The sequence below is a fragment of the Stigmatopora argus genome, chromosome 13, assembly GCF_051989625.1.
Source record: "Stigmatopora argus isolate UIUO_Sarg chromosome 13, RoL_Sarg_1.0, whole genome shotgun sequence".
NCBI classification, from domain to species: Eukaryota; Metazoa; Chordata; class Actinopteri; order Syngnathiformes; family Syngnathidae; genus Stigmatopora; species Stigmatopora argus.
This window is the reverse complement of record NC_135399.1, coordinates 13264714-13284244: the sequence shown is the minus strand read 5'-3', so window position 1 is coordinate 13284244 and position 19531 is coordinate 13264714. Positions and strand designations below refer to the sequence as shown.

Here is a 19531-nt window from a genome sequence, read left to right as displayed (position 1 = left end):
AAACATTACATTGATTTGAACTGGGATGCCTGGAAACCACTGCCATCTGAAACACCACAATTAACACCAGGGATTATTTAAAATGGAGTAATATATACATGTATACATAAATACACGGGGTTTTGTGGCCTGTTTTTCATTTTTTTGGGGCGGAGCGGGTACCTTGCTCTTTTCTGACCATAAATCTTAATGTTTGGAAGTGAGGTGCTATTTAAAGAAATTTAATTAGTAGGAGTGGTTTAATTTAAACTTATTTACATACGTGGGACATAAAACAAATAAATGCATCCATAAATAAAACAATACCAAGCTTTATGAGTTATGAGCATAACTAGCAGTTTTTTCCACCTTTATAAATAGTCCCTTTAATAGGGTGTCATTTATAAAGTGACTTAAATTTAACTGAATAATAACGTAAAACAAATTTTCCCAACTTCTTTAAACCAAAATGGCTGATTCCTGGCATAGCAACGCTTTACTAAATCATCATTGGGGTAACTAAAAAGTCAAATAAAATAACAGTGGTCGTCAACTTCCACCTTTCCAATTTGTTTCCTACGTCCTTTTAATGACATCAATGATGTTATGGTGCACTGAACGTGCTAAAAATAGCTTACAGTCATATGAAAAAATATATATCAAACTGTATCTACAACCAGCTGAATACTTCACAACCATGACCTACTCACATACGTGACATGTAATATGTGAAGACTGAATGGGCGCATAAATAACTGCAACAATCCACTTCCCTTATCAACTACACAATCACAATGAAGGGAAGGCTAGTGGAAAACAATCACAAATCGACTCACCGGCTTCCATTGAAGGCGATGGACGTCGAATCCATTTGGACTGGGAGGACCGACTGCGACAAATTACTCGCACTGAAACATGATCGATCAATGCCGACCATCTTCATTGAAATGGATTTGATGTCTATCACTGTCAATGGCAGTGAATGAGTAACAAATCAATCTGATATTAAGACACTGTTATAGTCCAAAAATATAGAATTAGATCTTCATTTCACAAGTACAAAATTACAGATATTTGTGAATTAAACTGAACTAATTGAGGGTTTGAACATAATCTCACAACAGATAACGGGAGTTTCCACAAGATGGCAACGTCATAGCTACTTAAAGTGACCAAGTCAGAGCCAAACTGGAGAATTTAAAAATTAAAAACGCAATAAGTAAAAACATTTTTCAAACTAAAGGTCATTCGAAAAGTCCAAATGGTTGTTAGTGAAATCTAGCATGCCCCTTAGCTCAACATGAATGACAAATTACATTCCTCATTAAAAACAAAAAACAAAAATCCGACCACATAAAAGCCAATGGTTCCGAAAAGTACTTCCAATTAGAAATCAGAGATGATCACATTCAGTCCAAACAATAAAACCTCACATTATAGGGTCAGATGGGGGAAAAACAAGCTTGAATCCAGTAAAAAAAAAAAAAAAAAAAAGGTAGTCGCGTCCTTTAAAAATTTGAAAAAAATCATTAAAAAAAACAAAAATCTGGTTATCTTCAGTTATGTCCATGTCAAATAGTCCAGTGTTGCAAAAGTAATCCAGTGACAACGAAAAATGTTCAATCCAGTGACTGAAAAGGGTTGTAAAACCCAAAAATGTAGAGAAACATATTTCGAGAGTCCAGATCCCATTATCTCTTCAAATAAACACGCTTGTCATCTTTCGCACAACGATCGTCCAGTGGAATGCATTACAGGTCATTAAAGACGGCGCACAAAAATCACTATCTGCTTGTCAGTGTCAAAAATGGAGGGAACCAGTTGTGCTACAGATAAAGGATTTGAGTTGCATTTTAAACTACGCAGTATTGGAATGTCAACGTTTTTGTGGCGAGTTCGAGTTCCAAAAGGTTTTTTAGTGTGTGTGAGTGTGTGTTACTTTGAAACTGCATGCTGCTTTGCCATCTCAGCTCGTCTGAAGATATTAGAGCTCAGTGGTCAGGAGGCCTCTGGGTGGGGCTCCATCCTCTGAGGTTTCTTGCTGACCCATAATGCTGTGGAGGATTATGAAAAACATAGATTGGACTTTTTCAAGGATACTCGTGCACCAACTGATCCACCCTTGTGCCCGCTAGTCCTTACTTAGTTTGAAGTGGACCGACTTTGGTAATCCTAGCGTGGATGTTTTAGGGGCGACTGAAGGCATTGAAGTTGGAATGGTTTAAATTGGTCGAGAAATTTGGAAGGGTTAAAAAAAAGCTTGATTAAATGGTAGAGCAGAATGTTAACTTATTGGTTGCAACAAACGTCCAACCTATTTTAACTGGGAATGATCATTGCCAACTTTCCCTTTTCAAATGGATTCTGCATCTATCGCAATGTTTGGAATGAGTTCAAAGTTGAAGTGGGTAGAAGTGTATATGATATTTTATCTAACTAAAAATGTGGAATTCTTAAGAAGCATTTTAGAAGAGATTATTTTCCTCCAAAAATGGAGTGAACCAATCGATAACCTTTCAATTTAATTTGCATTTATGAATTAATTTGCCTTTTTGGAAGATGAAAAACACTAGCCTTGATTTTTTTTTTCTTGAATAAAGCTTCAAAACTTAGAGTGTAAAAAAAAAAAAGAAACACAAGAGTAAAAGTCATCCCATTTTTAGTTGGGTCAACAGGGGGAAGCAAAGCCTCAAAAAACATGGTGTACATCATCAAAGACCTCACTTTACCTTGCTGACTTGGTGTGAAATGCATGAGCGGATTGAGGGAGGGCTGAGGTGGGAGCGGCTCCCCCGTCCGCAGGGGCTTGAAGAGCGGCGGCGGCGACCTTAACGGAGGGCTCAAGGTCGAGCAGGCCGTTAGTAAAGATACCAGGAGGCTGCATTAGAAGGGGAAGGCTGTCAGCGTTTAATTCCGTCAAGTCCAAGGGCTCTACCAGACATTTTTGGGCAGACAAGAAGCGTGCAAAAGGGGGGGGGGAGAAAAATAATGAGCACTCACAGCAGTGGCAGGAATGATCCAGCGAGGAGTGATGGCCGCTTTAGGAGTCGGCAGCACCGACGGCAACTGGAAAAAAAACAAAAACAAGCTCAATTTTTTTTTCCTGTCTCGCAACATCATTTAATAGTGAAAATTTACTGGCACATTATCTCAAACAAAGATCGGACTTGTGTACTGAGTTCTGGAGAGTCTGAGCTTGCTTGACTAGCCCGGCAAGTGTTCAAACAACTTCCCTCCTGGGGTTTTCACATCAGAGTTTAAACAACAACCCTCAGAGTGAAGAAAAGACTCAACAGAAGAAGTTGCTTCATTCCCAGCTGGAAGTGGGCTAGTTAATAAAAGATGTTTGTACTTTTCCTGCCAATGTCTGTCAACTAGTCCAGTTTGTGAAATTTTAGGCCTCGTGAGGCACACTGGACTAGAGGTTAAAACATTTGCCTCGCAGCGCTGAGATTCTGGGCTAGAATCCAAGATGTATTGCCAATTCTTTTTTTTAAATAACCCAGGGGGAGGGTTCCGAGTGTCACTCATTTTGTTCTTCTTGTTCTTGGAGAGGACATAAACTTCAATGGATATTTCTCCTTAATTCGGGACATAATGTGAAGAAATGAATAGCCAATCATTGAAATAGTAGTCAATTGGTATGGTAGTTGATTGAGTTGTCAATTAGCTGATTAAATCGTCCTACTGTGAAATTATTCGAGCAAAATAAAATGTAAAATTTTGGTCATGAATTGAAAAGTCATAATTAATAGTTTGTTATAATGCCCTTTAAATAAATGTCGCAATATTTCAAAACGCACACACAATCTAACCCAGATATCAATTCCGATTTTCCAAAGCGACCTCTGATCTCAGCACATCTTTCCAGTAACTCTTTAGTGGAAGGATCAAACAGAATTCCAACACCGGATATTATTTCCTCTCTGCTTTTATCCTTTTGCTCTTCTAATAATTCACAGAAATGAGGCCACGGAGAAGGTCTCCCCTGGACTGCGGTTGAAGATCCCTCGAGGTGGCGTGTTAAAGCCAGCCCGATGAAAACTATGATCCAATGATAGCATCAGAGGCCGGGATACGAGTTCAAAAGAAGGAGCAGTTTGATGATAAGGTTCAGATATCCTTTTAGGCTGTGGTGATTAGCAGTGAATCGTCATCTTTTGGTGCCAGTGACGGACGTCCGATCCGTTTGAACTGGGAAAAAGTTGGCAGTGAATAATCGTTTAAATGGATTGGACGTCCACCGCTGTCGAGACCGAACTGTGAGTTAAACATTCATAAAAAAAATAAAATTAAAAAAAACTTACTGCAGGGATTGGATCGGTGAAGTCAATCAAATTATCAGAGAGTGGTAAAGTTGTGTTTGAAAGATCATCATCGGTTTTAACCTGTAACGTGATGTGAATATTGTTAAGCACAATCTGTCAAACAAATTAAAACAAACTAGATCTGTAAAAACACCACATTTACTACATTACCTTGAAAGCGCTGCTTTCCACAACAGCAGAGTCTGGGGTCAACTTCACTAACGAAGCATTCAAATCTTCAGTCAACCTTTCAGCACTGTTGATCAAGAAAAAAAAATCTGGCATAATTTGACTGGATATTTGAACATGCAAATAACATTGTAAGCATACTATCCGTGGTCAAGTTACAAGTATGAACCATCCTCTCACATGAGGTAAGTATTTTTCCACTCGGCTACTTTTTCCAGCAGATACACATTAGGAGCATCTGAGTTTTTTCTGCATCAGCAAGCCAGCAGACATGTAAGCCTTGTGAATTGAGCGTTCAAGCGACAACACTCTGTGTCTGTAGTGGCGGCACCCTCTAACCGACTGTAAACTCTATGAAGCTGGGATAACGACAGTATCTAGGCAGAACCCCGGTCATGTGACTTAGCGCGCCCAACCAGACGGATGAGCACAGATGTTTAGTACCTGTAAAGATATTCATTTTTTGTTTATTTCCATACCCCAAAAATATTATGTAATTGATGGCAAAAGATGGCAAATCCTCTTTGGCTGGCATTGAACAATCCTTTTTCAGTCCCATAGACTGATAGACATCCATTCCGTTTTGAGTGATAAATTGGAAGATGTTTTTTAATATATTAAATGCACCAAAAACGAGTGTTTACTGCCAACAACTCTTTTTACCATTTATTTATATTATTTGATTAGATGGTTTTTAAATCTTTTTTAATACAAAAAAGTACTAATCATCATTTGCTGCCAATTTCAGTCAAAACGAATGGTAGCAACAAGAAATTAAAGACATTACCATATTTCTCAAACTACCAACCAAACAATGCTCAATGAAGAGAAAAAAAAGTAGATAGAAGTCGCACTGGAGTATAAGTTGCATTTAGGGGAGGGCATTTTTTTATTTGATCATAAACTAACAACTAACATGCGGCGTTAAAGTAAAAATAGTTAAATGGAAAACAACAGGCAAAATAGGGACCTGTTAAATGTAACATTTACAGTTTTTTGAATAACTATAGCCTAAAAAAAGTAATTAGTTTAAGTGGGCTTATATATATATATATATCAAAGTCACATGTAGTCAATGTAAAAAGTGTACATTTTTAGAACAGTTGGAGTTTTTCTATAACAGTCAACGGCAGCCGAAAAGTTAAGTGCATCTTTCAAAGAGGCAGACTGACCTGGTTCCAGCCGATGAGACAAGTGAAGAGTTTTTGAGCAGTTCCCATGAGTCTTGTGTGTCTGGGCGACTGCTAACAGACAGAGATGAGTTGCTGCCCATTCGGCCGGAGCGCGACTTCAACCTGGCGACAGACAGATACATATACACATATTAGAGACCCTCCACTTCATTCCTGGCTTAGCATTATAGAGAAGAGAACTGACTGGAAACTAATGAAGTATTTTCTCCTCCAAGATCAATATTGACAACAACAACAAAAAAGATACAGTTCAAAAGAGGCCAATCATACCTGGAGGTTTCCGGTAAATTACAGTTCTTAATATCTCCCATCAGTGACACAGTTTCCTCCGACGCAACCTATGAAACAGAGAATCAAATAAAAAAAAGAATATTTATGAACAGAAAATTTTGAATAGTTTTGAACAGTAATTCAAGTGCTGCTAAAATATATATTTTGATGGTTGATAAATGTGTTTCTATGTGTAGTTATTACTTGAATTTTGAGGGCTGGCAGCACAAATAAGGGGAGAGTTTGCACAGAGGATTTTTAGGTCAACAATCTCTAAACAGATCATCAAGAGAACAATCACTTTATAAAACGGACGCGAGATCTCGTTCCAAAAATATTTCTACTTCACCTTGAGTGTAGCGGCCTCAGCTTGCGCTTTGAGGATGTTACTCTTCAAATTGTCTGGAGGTCGCAGTGGCGTGACAACAGGACTGCTGTCTGCGCTGTTTAGACAGCGTTTCTCTCTGATCTTTACAACGTCCTCCTTTTGATGCAAGAAACAGATCAATATCAAATAATCACTTGTTGCTTTTAATTTCTAGCTTGAAAGACAACCCACAATTCACCCACCTGATTATTCATGACCATATTGATGTTAACATTATTCTTGGCCAAACGTGGACTGCTTTCCAATTCCAACTGCTTGAGACGTGCAGCTGTTTCTACATGGGGGGGGGGGGGAGAAAACAACTTTAAGCTATCTACAGTGAACTCATTGGAGGACAATTTTATTATTTTGAGGTTTTACAGACCAGTGAGGCCGAGTAACTCTTCGCCAGTCACAACGGGGGGAGAGTAGGCGGTACTCGGTCCGGCTTCATCGACAGCCTTCACGGCTGCAGCGGTCGGAGCCCTGAGGACGTCGTCAATGCACGTCTCGATGATGTCGGCAGCCAGCGGCAAACTACAAAGCAGATGAGAGGGATGGGTTGAAGGCAAAAGTTGGAATTTGACAGAAAAAAAAACTATCTGAAAAGACCTTCAGTTCAGTGATGAGTTCTATGGAGCAAAAATAGGTTTTGGCATTTGCACAACTTACCAGCAAGAGCCATAAAATAACCTAAAAAAAAAAGTGTTACGGCATAATGACATTTTAGAAAAAGGACATAAGAACAAATCATCTAAAACATAGTAAATATCACTGATTAATGGGAGTAGCAGTTTTTATTCTCTCCATATAATTCATTTCATTTTTCAAAAATCAGTCTTATTAGCTCTAATAAACAAAATTAACAAAAACAATTGTGTCTTCAAGAATACAACCATTATAATAATCCTTAAAGCTTTAGAAAATAAATTAAGATAGCTAGATTTTCTTTAAAAAGTCTGATTGGACGGCATTTACAGCTTCTGTCATTAGATAGGTACACACCCATATTTTATAATCATGTAAAAAAATGTACAGATTTGCATATTAATTTCATAGTCAACTAAGTATGAACAGGTTTGGCTTACGGATAATAAGTAAAAACAGTTTTCAAAAATGTTGAGCTTGTCATTACTTCAAAGCGGAACAGATATGATCTGCTATCCGGGTCCTTAGATGCAATTTTTGGTGAAGAACATCATATTTTGGCCAATAAAATAATGTAAATCAACATTTACCTTGAACAAAATAAACTAAAACATGGCATATTAAACACTCGCGGGAATTATACTCAGTAGTAAAAGAGTAAAACTATGAAGGTGAATCTTGTATTCCTGCTGTTGACACCAAATCAGTTGTTTTTAAATCACTTTTCACATTTCACAATGTTTGTCTTTGAGATTTCTTTTTCTTTAAATCGAAGATAACTTATATGGTGACTGCCAGGAGCGGAAAAAAAATAGCTCACCCTTAATGCCAAATTGTGCTTGAAGAATTTTAAAATGTATTTGAACCCGGGATGGATAATATTTTTTACTGTACCAAGTATTCCATAAAATGTTCAAAAATGCATTGTAATATTCAATTGAAAGTGTTGCAACTTTAGTGGAATACCGCAATACTTTTGCTCACAATTATAATGAAAAGAATTGATTTCCACTGATGCCTAATTGCAGTGCTTCAAGATTGAAATTTAAAAAAAAAAAGAAATCAAAATTTTCCAATTATCACAGTAGCTTTTAAGATAGCATAACAGTATTTTCAAAAGACATACGAGCCTATAACCAGACCTAGAAAGTGAGAGGAGGCCAACGTAATTTTTCTCAATTATAAAAATCAATACAAAAACAAAAGTTCAGTCAGTAATAAGGCAGCTGGTAAAATGAGGTCTAAACGTGTTTCAATTTTAACCAGCCCCTCTCAGTTCAAACAGATTGGACATCCAGCACTGTCAGTGGCAGCCAAAGAGTAAGAAATAAAAGGCATGTAGGCATTCAAGGCCATGAATCACGTCAGAGTTGAAAACACGCTGCTCGAATCAAGCCAAGATGAGATGACAGTCTGTTGCTCGCCCCTGGCAAGCTCCTTGTGAGGAGCTTTGATGAGATACAAGCGAGTAGGATGCAGGGGAGAGGGCACCTGAGGAGATGGAGGTGGGTGACAAGGATAAATGGGAGGGGGGGCACACAGGAGGGGAATGATGAGAGCCCGGGTAATGGAGTGTCGATGGATTGAACGGGGAAGAGGAAGCGACAGAACACAAAGAAAATGGGATCAAAAGATCCTATGCCACGGGTGTCAGTGTTACAAACAACTCATCCAATGGGAGCAGCGGCAGGTTAATATGAAGCAGTGGGTTCCATTGCCTGAATGGAAAGTAGTCTCGGAAGCATTGCCGCATATAGATTGATCATGTGTGCGCTATTGTCAGCCATGTCTACATAGGATTATACTTTTACCAGTCATTTTTAAAGTATTGAAACAAATGATGCCAAAGAAAAGCCTCCCATGAAGCACCAAGAGTCACCTGCAGTTAATGGCTGGGCGTTATACATGCTCATCAAACAAATATAAGCAGCAAATCATAAGGGAAAAATCCCCTTTTTAAGAGATATTCAGAGATGTTTTTCAAAGGTAAAATAAAAAAAGAGAGAATTAAAAGACACCCCCACACATCGCAGCTATTGATTGGTTATAATGATAGCTGTTGCAACAGCAACAAAAAAAAGCTCAATATGCAATCGTACCTACCTGACCTCCATTAGTTTAGACATTTCCTCAGTACATGTTAATACTGTAACACAGAGGGCAACGCAAACATTTGCTTTTGTTCGGAAGTACTAGCAAGATCAGACATTAGACAAAAACGGAGATAAAACCTTGCAGTGCCCAATTTCATTTTGGGGAATACTGTACATATCTATCTTTCATTATTCCAAAACAACCCTAATGGGCATCAGTACTGCGTACAATGCACCTGTCCTCAGAGCCACTTGATACCGATCTGCAAAATACAACCCCTCACATACTAGGCGGGGTCAACGCTCAAGTATAACGATCGGGAGCCGAGGACACTTGTATGCTCGTGTAAATCTTGTTAAATCTTTCTAAATTTGAAAAACTTTAACACTTTAATAACAAAATACACACCTTCTCTTTTCACCTCCTGGACTCCGAGGCAGAGGCTCAATTTCCAACGGGCCACAAGCGGAAGCAGGCGCAACATTCACTACCGACACACTCGCCCATGGACCTCGACTGGGAGGAACCTGGTCAAGTAGTGAAAATCAGCAGTTCAAAATGAGTTGATGTTTTGATTTCGTATTGACAACCAATAGAAGCGGCAGTGCTCACATGCTTGTCTTTGCTGGAATTGACTCCATTGCCCGACGAAAGAACTCTGCGCAAAAAGCAAGACACATTTACACATCAAATATTTCTACTAGCATACCTTTTTCGGTGGTAGTAAGCAATTAAAGTATTTTTTTTAAATGGGGAAAAAAACAGAACTCACTCTTGTGGATGGAAGGGTCCTGTAGAAAACACAAAAAGAAGATTTGTCATCAAAAATTACAGTTGAATATCAAAGTTGAAAATACAAAGACAGACACTATCCATTGGATAAAAATGAAAATCTCCACCCAAAACTGCCTGGAAAATCGCATTGAAGTTGTACGTATTTATTCCCAATCTTTCTTAGATGGAAGAAAAGTTCAAATGATGTCAATCATTAACAGCTCTGTATTGACATTTCAGTCTATGATGGGGACCGACGTTAACTTCTAACCACAATCCAGTTCTTGACGGTGACACTCACCTCTGTTATGCATTGTTCTTCTTGAATAACGTCGACTCGGCCTCCTCTCAAAGGAGGCCGACCGTCGGGCTTTATTGGACTTTGTCGTCTGGTACTCCGTGTTTCCACTGGTCACACAAAAGATACAGCATTTCAACTTAACACAAAGCAGAGACTGACATATAACATCCACTTTCTCCCAATGGTCATTTCACGATTTCATTTTCACACAACGACCCCGAATGAACTCTGAAAGCATCCAAGCGACAACTCTCTCGGCCCAACAAACTCGGTAACCCTCTGCTTAAACAAACATGACCGCTGATGTTCATCGGAATGGGTAATGACTGAACATACACTTGCACACACAGGAAATACAGAAGGACTTTTTACAGCAACTAAATTTGAAGTCGATTTTGGGTTACCTGTAACGGAAGCGCGATCCCATGCGGATGAAACCCGAGCGAGCAGAGTTCTTTTGTACCGGACCCCTCAGCCGAAAAAAGGCGTGATGTTCCACAGCACACTTCCAGAGGTGCTTACAGGCCTTCGGGTGGTCCATTCTGAAGACAAAGGTGTGCTCCTGCTCTTTGCCCTAAATAGGATTGTGAGCATAGAAAACATCAGTTCCTTGCAACAACAATTAAAATGAGTCCTGAGTTACTTTTAAAAATTAACATTCACACATTTAACTAATAGCAGTGCCCGTGAGCAATTCCTTTTATTTTTGGTTAAAGCAAAAAACAGACTCATCTCAACTCTCCCTCGGTAAAGTGATTTTCATTTGATTTGCTACAGCAATTAGAAAAAAAGGGGGGGGGGGATTAACAATAGACAAAACTTTTCAGGAAATAGCTCTCTAGCTATAACTCCCCTGAGCAATCGTGCAGTCTGCCTCAACTCACTGCAAAACTGATTAAATAAGGAGGCCATGTTACACACACACACTTCATCTTATCAGCAGTTTAGTGACTTTGAGGTCAAATCTGCACTTCACTTTAGGAAGAATCCATTTACTTCTCTCAGCTCAGCCACGTAGGAGGCTTTGTTAACAATTCACTGCGACTTACAGACACAGAAAGTCCCGTACATTTTGACTGGGAGGCCTGGCAGCGATCTTTAAATTGCAAGCAGTCTAAACGAATTGGACATCTATCGCCATTAATTGCAGCCCATGAGGATAAAGATACACAGACACGTAGACAACACCCTCTACACTAACATTGGGCATCACAGTTGTGTTGATAAAGCACCCACGAATGAGTAAATACAAGCAGTAAGCAGGAACCAATATATTATACAACTGTCAGGGGGGCTGGAGGGGGGCTCGAGCAAAAAGGCCAATGCTCCGTTCCGTGTACAGTGTGTGCGTGCGTGTAGTCGGGAGCATGGATAATGCATACCAGAAATACCAGAGAGGAGGCTTCTTTATTAACCTCCCACACGGACCTCCAGGATGGACATAAACAAGCTCCACTGCTTCCTCGCATACACTTGCCTCTGGGCAACTCGACAACAAGGCCGCTTTCATTTTTTTTATTTTCGAACAGGGGGCCTTCAGAGCATTATATTCTTCTTCTTTTATTAGGAAACAAAGCTCTGCCTTTTTTTAACCAATAGACTTATGGGGGTTTAAGGGGCACTGATATGAGGACAAGATGATACTGAGAAGGGGGGAAAAACTACTTTTGTAGACGGTTCAGAATTTAAAAATACAATGGTAACGATTAGGTGCGATATGCGTGAAAGTACTACATTATTCAAGAGTAAATGAAAGCTTCAGGGGAAACTTCAAATCTGGAGAGGAAACGATAAAGGGACTCTCCTTTCACTGTATGCTTATAACTCATACATCACATTGCCATTTTACTATACACTATTTTAGCCGCTTTACTCGTCGTATATGTGAAATATTCACCTGATCATCATCCTCCACAACCACTAAGGTCAGCTTGCTTTTTTTGAAATCCAGGCGCGTGATCTTCGGCCTACAAACAGCAAGACACAAACAGAACATTAAACATCTGAGATAAACTAAAAAAACAGTACCTCACATCCATTTAACCAATTGGGTCATAGTAATGCATACCAAAAAAAGAGGCCAATCTTGGTTTGTCCTTCAAACACTAAAACGCCAGTTGGCGTCAAGCCCAGACTGTACTCATTACCATCTCGTGCCTGGATTTTAAAAAGAGAATAGAAGGGGAAAAAAAGAGAAAACAAAAAGGCAGTATTACAGACCCCTTGATAATAAAAAAAAAAAAAAATCATAGTTGTAGACTAGTACATTGTATCTCCAGTGATAACTGGGCCACTTACCTGAACCATATGCATGTCCACACCATACATTTCCAGCCATTTTGCTTTATTCAAGTAGTTGATCTCAGCCTGTGCAGGTGTTTGACCTCTAAATGTGTTATAAAAGAAATGTATTTCAGAACAAGTAGCAAATTTGCAACTAAGGTTTTATAGTAAGACAGTAATAATTTAGAAAAAAAACTTCCGACTCCAGGCAAGTCTGTGGTTGTACAGAATTAGAAATAGACAAATGGTTTTATAATGTAAACCAAGGCAACCTGCACTCCTTCCATCCGTTGTATATAGCCAGCTCCACATCCTCAGTCTGTTCAGGTATAAATCGAAATTCCGATACCAGGTCCAAATTGTGTTCTAGTGGGTCACAATCTCCAAGTTCCGCTGGAAGGGGAAACATTGCAATAAATAGGTTTTTACAAAGTTTGGAAAAACATCCACACAGATTTTTGGTCATGGTTTAGTCCGAAAACAAAGTGTTTTAACCATTTTGTGGATTATACCACAGCATGGGAAATTGGGGTCTTGGTGAAACCAAGCCAAAACACAAAAACTTAAAAATGCTATCAAGCAATGCATTTTCCTTCACAAAATAAAAGCATGGCACAAGTGCAGAGGCAGGAAGCTGCTCCCTAATTCAGAAGAAAACAAGCAATAACTATGACATATATTGAACTTGAAAATAAGATCAAGCCCAATTCAAAGCTCCTTATCTTTGGCGGAAGGAAGGAAAGGAAAGATGTTGTTGATGTAACTTTCAAATCTTGGAAACTATTCCACCAGGGTGAAAAGCCTGAGCGTTTGGAATAAAGGGAGGAAGAAAAAGACAAAATATGTTCTCTTTTTTTCTTTTAAAAGAGAATGCAAAAAGGGAGAAAGCTCAACAGAGGGGGAAAAATGCAAAGACAGCGAGGGAACTGGATTAGCAGGCCTCTGAAGAGAACCAAGCACTAATGAGCTGGCATTTACCCTTGAGTGACTCTGAAAATGTGTGTGCAAGTTGGTTACAAAGGTCCCTCAACTATCGTACACGAAACCGCAAATACGAGAAAATGTCAGCTTTTTCCTCCAAACCTGCTCCACCTTTAACAGCATTAAGCGTCCAATCCATTTTGACATTTTCAAATGGATTGGACCTCTACGTCATTTTTCACCATGTTACAAGAAGAATGTGTTTTATTGCGATTCACATGGTAATCCATTTGGCGTGAGAAACCCAAATTCAGATGACGTGAGCTACTTTTTTATAATCTCTCCGGTTAGAAAATACCAGCAGGAATAGTAACAATCTTTAAGGGACATGCGGAGTGGCTGAAAAGATTTAACCTCCGTGAACAAACAAAATGGAATGTGGCCCAATAGTCACCGACTGGAGGCAAACAAAAGGTTTGATGGCTAAAAGCCTAAAACCACATAAAATGCTGAGTGACAAACCCCAGGGATTTTTTTTGGTCATTCCTACTCACCCTGTAGTGAGAATGCAGCCAACTCCACTGCTGTTTCAAATGGGCATTCCAGCCTGAAATTTAAGAGTGTCTTTGTAAGATGCAGAAAAATGGGCTAAGAGCTTTATCAAGTAACATCTCGTGCCAAAATGTATCAGTGTTCCAATGGCTTACTTTCCACTCAGGACGTCTTGTTTTAATTGCAACACGAAAAGGTATCTGAAAGAAGAAAATACTTTGTTGTAAAACATGACATTTTTTTTTATGTGGGAACGACACTGGGTTTTATGTTTTTTTTTTGATAATACAGACACTGGAAAATATATTGCCAAGTATTTCAAGGGATCACAACTCGTGTTTGCCCTCGATGCCTAGTGGTAGAAAATCCCACCATGTCTTGGGTAGAAGAAAATGAGGGGGTGTTAAGAAAAGTCTGGCGACCCGCCAGGCCTATAAAACACTTAAAGTTTCATAAAATTCACTTCTGATCAAATAAATTTATTTCAACAAAACTTATACCAAAATCAGATTTTATAAAAACATGGTGGCTTTTATTGTGTCTACGTATACAAAAAGAAGTGACTGATTAATCCATTAAAATACATAAATGATAATAAAATAAGCATTAGTTGCATCCCTTGTGTTTCCTTACCTGGTGAGCTCCTCATGCAGGTTGTTTGGCTCCGAAGAGTAGAACTTGACTCGCAGGTGAAGGCAGTATGGGGGGCCAACTAAAAAAAAAAACCAGACATTATAATAGAGCAAATATGAAATAAAAAAGCAAAGCCAGACAAGTCATTTGCAGAAAAAAATGTTTTAAAAGAATCGTAAAAAACATTACCAGGAAGGCTCCACTTACTTTTCACTTGCTTTTTGATACTTTTTGTGATATCAAGCCAATGCTGAAAGAAAAACACAATTCATTACATTATATTCCAAAACATCTATACAGTTAACAAACCAAATGGCACACTTCTTAAACTTGAGCCAGCCTCCACCCACTTTACTTTGTTTCATAGCAGACACGGATGGAGGAAGTCAAGAGAGGAAAAGCTGGTGACGCTGATGGAGCACGTGTAAAGTGAGTGCAATGGCAAGGAACTGGGAGCACTGTAGCGTCCTCTCCCCCGCATTCCTCCTCTCAGCCTGAAACAACCTTCAGGCCTCAAAGATGTGCCCCCCCTTTTTTTTCTTTCCCACTTTTTTTTCAACAGTGTGAAGCGCCGCTTTGACTGACATACTGGCCACTTAAAACAAGCCCGAGTGCAACAAATTCTTTTGCCAGAATTAGGCTTGGTAGCTTCTGTCAGTGGCAGTCAATGTGGTCATTTTTTGAAAATGTGATGAGTCCAGTCAAAATAATGACTTGATGATCACTTTTTTGCCTAACCACGACCAGTTTTCACAGAGTTGGCATAGAAACACATTGAAATCTGATGGTTAATATACAACTCAACATTATACTCATTTTGTGCTTCTTAATAAAGTTATGAACCGCTGGCAAGAGTGCAATAAGATTAGATATTGAGGTAGGAAAATGTAGCCTAACTTCCCCAAAAATGATGTCCGGTATGTTTTTCATATTAACTGTACGACTATCATATTTTTGATAACATAATTCCAAATATTTGTATCACACAGTAGTAAGGCAATATGCCTGACTGACTGAGTATTATGTTTATGCGTGTTGCGAGTTTTCCTTATCACAGTTGTTATCCAAGGTCTGAGTGTAATTCCTGTTAGTGTATACTATAATGTGAGAAATATGGAAGAACGATTCTGGTTTGTAGAAGAAAAAAAAGTGTCTTACTGGTACTTGTGCGGAGTCCATGAACCGCAGTCCGAAGTAGTCTTTTTCGACGATGTCCAGGTGGTACATGATCTGGTCAAACAGTTCCTCACCTTTGGCTTTTTTCTAATGAGTCCACCCATGAAAAGAAACAAACAGTACATCACTTCTTAATATAAGTCAGAACAAAATATAAGCAACATACGCACAGAAATGTGGTTTCTTTGTTCGTTTCACTAACATTCCTTTTGTGGTTATGCTGATTCATTTGGTGTTGAATTATTTGATTGAACACAGGTATGAGTAAATCATCCAAGTAGCCAGAATAGGAGTTGCCTTTTCCAACAAGGCTGTACCAGTTACTGCCTGTGCTCAGTCCGGGGACTGGAAGATCTCTCCCTCACATACACACAGTCAAACACATTTGTCTTCTGAACCTCAACTAGAGACATGGCGACAGTGTTGCCGTGACGACGGAGGGGGGGTGGGCAAGTGCCCCAGACAGCCTGGAGCTGAGGGAAAAGGGGAAGCTGGACCCTCCATGTGACCACTTGAATTCATGTGGCTATTCTAGTCTTTTCACACAATATTTATCTGATTTGAAAGGAACAAAAAAAATGTATAAAAAACAAATAAAACCACAGAAAAAAATACAGCATTTTGGGAGTATTGTTTTACATGTAAATTCTACTAATTCAATTTCACTGCACAACAAATGTAAGAACATGACCTGTCATCGGTGTCATTTGTTCTCATAAAGGCACCATTAAAAGTGCAGCTCTGGGGGGATGCATTGGCAAAACCAAGGAGGCATACTGCACCCCTACAGTACCCTCGGGAGGGAAAGAGAGCGTACAAAGGATTCATTGTGCACGCGTGTTTGTGTGTGAGCATGTGTGCCATGCTTTGTTTCAGTGCTTCAAGTTGTTTTGTTCACTTCTTTTTCTCCCTCTCGGCGTGTGGTAACATTAATGTGTCTCAAATATTGAGTCAGAGGGGTGCAATTTAGACATTTGATAAAGATCTATCAAAATGTTTACTCAGTGAAACAACTGTGGAGGAAAAGAAATAGGGAATAGTAACAGCTTTCACTACTCTGCTCAGGCAAAATGAATTCCTGTCTGCTGATGTTTCCAAAAGTAAACGACTCAATGATAACTTAAATAGCGTGGAACATTCCGAAAGATATTGAGTCAGGAGCGGCAGGTGTAACGGCCTTGGGATCGAGAAAATGCCCTCAACAACCTCAGTGCAGCTCAGGCCGTGGCTTGTCGACGTCATGACTTCTGGCAGTAGGACTGCCGACTCATTTGAGTCAGCATCACGCAAAAAAAAGCCAATTGGACTGACTGCTAATATAAACCAATAGCGCTAATTCCTATTTAGTGACCTGCAAATACCATACGTATGTAAGGTCAGGTGAATCAGCAAGACTTTCAAGAATGCTTAACTGCTTTAATCTACGAATATTGGAGTGATTGTTAGAAAGCACGTTAGAAATAAAACAATGGCATGTGGCTAATATTAGGATTTTCAATAGTTGTAATTTTAGCGAACTCCACTCGTCATGTGACACAATCATGTGATTAAGCGTGTTGTCCAGAGAGGATCATGGATTACAGGTGATCAGCCACTGAAGCCCACACGCCCACATGTGAATAAGCTCCGAGGTGCTGTGCTTCTAATACAACATGGTGGTTAACTGTGTAACATAAGGTTAGTTTATCAATTTACTTGGTTGAATTTGAGTTTTTGATTGCAAACGTTTTTTAGATTTAATTCCAAAAAATAATTTAAGTTTATTTTTTTCCTCAGAAAAGGAAATCGAGCAACCAATTACTTAGAAGACTGCTCCACAAAAAAATATTTGTTTCCTTGTCTACTGACAGCACAAATCAGATTATATTTTTATTTAGCACTATTATTTTTTACTTTTATTCATCTTTTTTTAATTTAGTTACTCACTTTCAGTTTGTTTTAAACAAAAGTGGAATGTAGGTGTTAAATTATTATTATTATTTTTTAGAAGGAATTAAAATGTATGGTAAACCATCTGAGATTATATTTTCAGGTCATATTGGCCAGCCCAAACATCAATATTCTACACTGAGCTCTTTCACTGCCATTGACTGCAACCGGCGTTCAATATTATTCAAGTGGGAGGGCTACAGGGACCCCCAAATGGCTGCATGTTGTAACCATCTAGCTACTGTACTCACGACCATAACATTAGATGCTTGTAAAGTGATGGCAAAAAAGTATGTTTTTTTAAAAGCAACAGTTCTGATTTTTTTTCTCCAAGTCCCCCAAAACACGATGAAAAAAATAGCCCCCCTTTCTTACTGGTAGTTCGACGCTGACATCTGTCCCATCCAACAAGGACACACGGCAGGTAATGATGGACTTGGCATCACCGGCAGCCGGGATGTGCGTCGTAGCACGCTGGGCCTCCCGTAGCCGCGTTTTTTCTGCATGTTTGCGAATGGAGCGTCGCCCCAGGGTCCTTCGCAGGAAACTCAGCATGCTGGCATTGAAGGATGGTCACACTACACCACCTATGTCAACAAAAGCATTTGTGATGAGGAAACACACACAAAGTAATGTAAGGTGGTACAGGTAGGTAGGTATGCAACATAGAAGGTAAGAATGTGGCAATATATTGAATCAGGGATACTTATCCCAAAATGTTATCAATATGCAACAGCCAAGACTAAATAGATCATATTTTTTTAAAAAAAAAGAGTAATGATCTTTAATAAATGAAGCAACAGATTGCTTTACACCACAAAAGTGTTAAAATGTTACAAAGAATTGCAATGGTGCAATATGTCCAGTTACTGTAATTATTTTGCAGAAATGTTGCACAGCAATTTTCCCAGTCTATGACACAGACAATACTTATGACAAATCGTGCACGAAAGTGAAATAAAAAATATGTTTTTCCATTGACAAACCACTAGTTTTTGTCTTTAATAAGATTATTGGCGAATATGATTGCTCTGTTGCTATATCGTAAGATAATCGTGAGTAATCAAGGTAATTGGCAAAAGAAGTGAAGGCAGCACGTGTACATTATCGATGGCTGCCGTTAAAAACATTGGCGAAAGACAAGATAAATCTGTTTATGACAATAAAGTGTTGGACTAATCTTGGGAATTATCATTCAAAAAGACTTTAAAGACGCTTTCATTTTATAACATAGCTAATTCAGATGCTTCGCACGTTCGTATAAAAATCGGCTATGGACGATCTAACTGTAGATCTAACTGTTAAAATAAATTAAATGTACCACATTTTACAAGAAATCCTAATGATACTTTTAATAAACATACAGGGGAGAAAAATAAAACTTTATTGGCTTCATTTGTACGCAATCAGGGGGCCTTAAAGTACCTGTTGAGAGCGACGCAACAGGTGTGCGCTCGATTTTTATTACGAGCGACACCGTTACAAACACGAAACTGTACTGCAAGTGTATAGATTTCTACTCGCTTGAAACAAAACAAAGCGCCGCCTGATGTTCTTTTTGGCCGGCCAGCCCCACGATACACTTGCCCGGCTACGGGGACACTTGTGGATTGGGAGCAGGGTCCAGATCAAGAAGCGAGGGATACTTACCGAAGATCCAGCGTTAAATCCAGCGTAAAAGCACGCCCGCTTGCATTTTGGACGATCGAAGTGCAACATGGAGCATTTTTTTAAGTTGGAAGGTTACTTTTTGTTTTAAGGCGTCCTGCGACCCCCTGCGCGAGATTTTCCTCACTCAGGTCCCCTAAAAAAAAAAAAGTAGGAGGCGAAGCTTTCCCAGGAAGTGACGTCAGGCTAAACCTCACAACAACGTGACTCGCATTTTTGTTTAAAGAGACATACACCTATTTTATTT

At 39.1% G+C, this 19531-nt stretch overlaps 1 protein-coding gene across 1 annotated transcript; it reads right to left on the bottom strand.

The window, feature by feature from the left end:
- Positions 1–1464: 1464 nt before the first annotated feature.
- Positions 1465–19441, bottom strand: epb41l5 (erythrocyte membrane protein band 4.1 like 5). The gene is made up of 26 exons (XM_077617319.1): positions 19267–19441; positions 17992–18203; positions 15670–15774; positions 14719–14761; positions 14512–14590; positions 14034–14078; positions 13881–13933; positions 12678–12798; positions 12421–12508; positions 12191–12279; positions 12020–12089; positions 10527–10696; positions 10123–10229; positions 9820–9838; positions 9660–9705; positions 9456–9574; positions 6691–6842; positions 6509–6600; positions 6288–6422; positions 5939–6006; positions 5648–5770; positions 4458–4542; positions 4287–4367; positions 2980–3045; positions 2709–2857; positions 1465–2033 (listed from the first exon to the last, which is right to left on the bottom strand). Exons 2-26 carry the CDS (start codon positions 18169–18171, stop codon positions 1964–1966), a joined length of 2355 nt encoding a protein of 784 aa, XP_077473445.1. The 5' UTR covers positions 18172–18203; positions 19267–19441; the 3' UTR covers positions 1465–1963.
- Between the last annotated feature and the right edge of the window lie 90 nt (positions 19442–19531).

What these genes read in the sequence shown, in the direction of transcription:
- epb41l5 (XM_077617319.1), bottom strand. Translation starts at nt 18,171, where the DNA reads ATGCTGAGTTTCCTGCGAAGGACCCTGGGGCGACGCTCCATTCGCAAA. An exon ending in CTGAGGCCGCTACACTCAAG is followed by an intron (nt 6,007 to 6,287) that starts GTGAAGTAGAAA and finishes TCTGTTTCATAG; the next exon opens with GTTGCGTCGGAGGAAACTGT. An exon ending in GTCTCATCGGCTGGAACCAG is followed by an intron (nt 4,543 to 5,647) that starts GTCAGTCTGCCT and finishes CTTGATCAACAG; the next exon opens with TGCTGAAAGGTTGACTGAAG.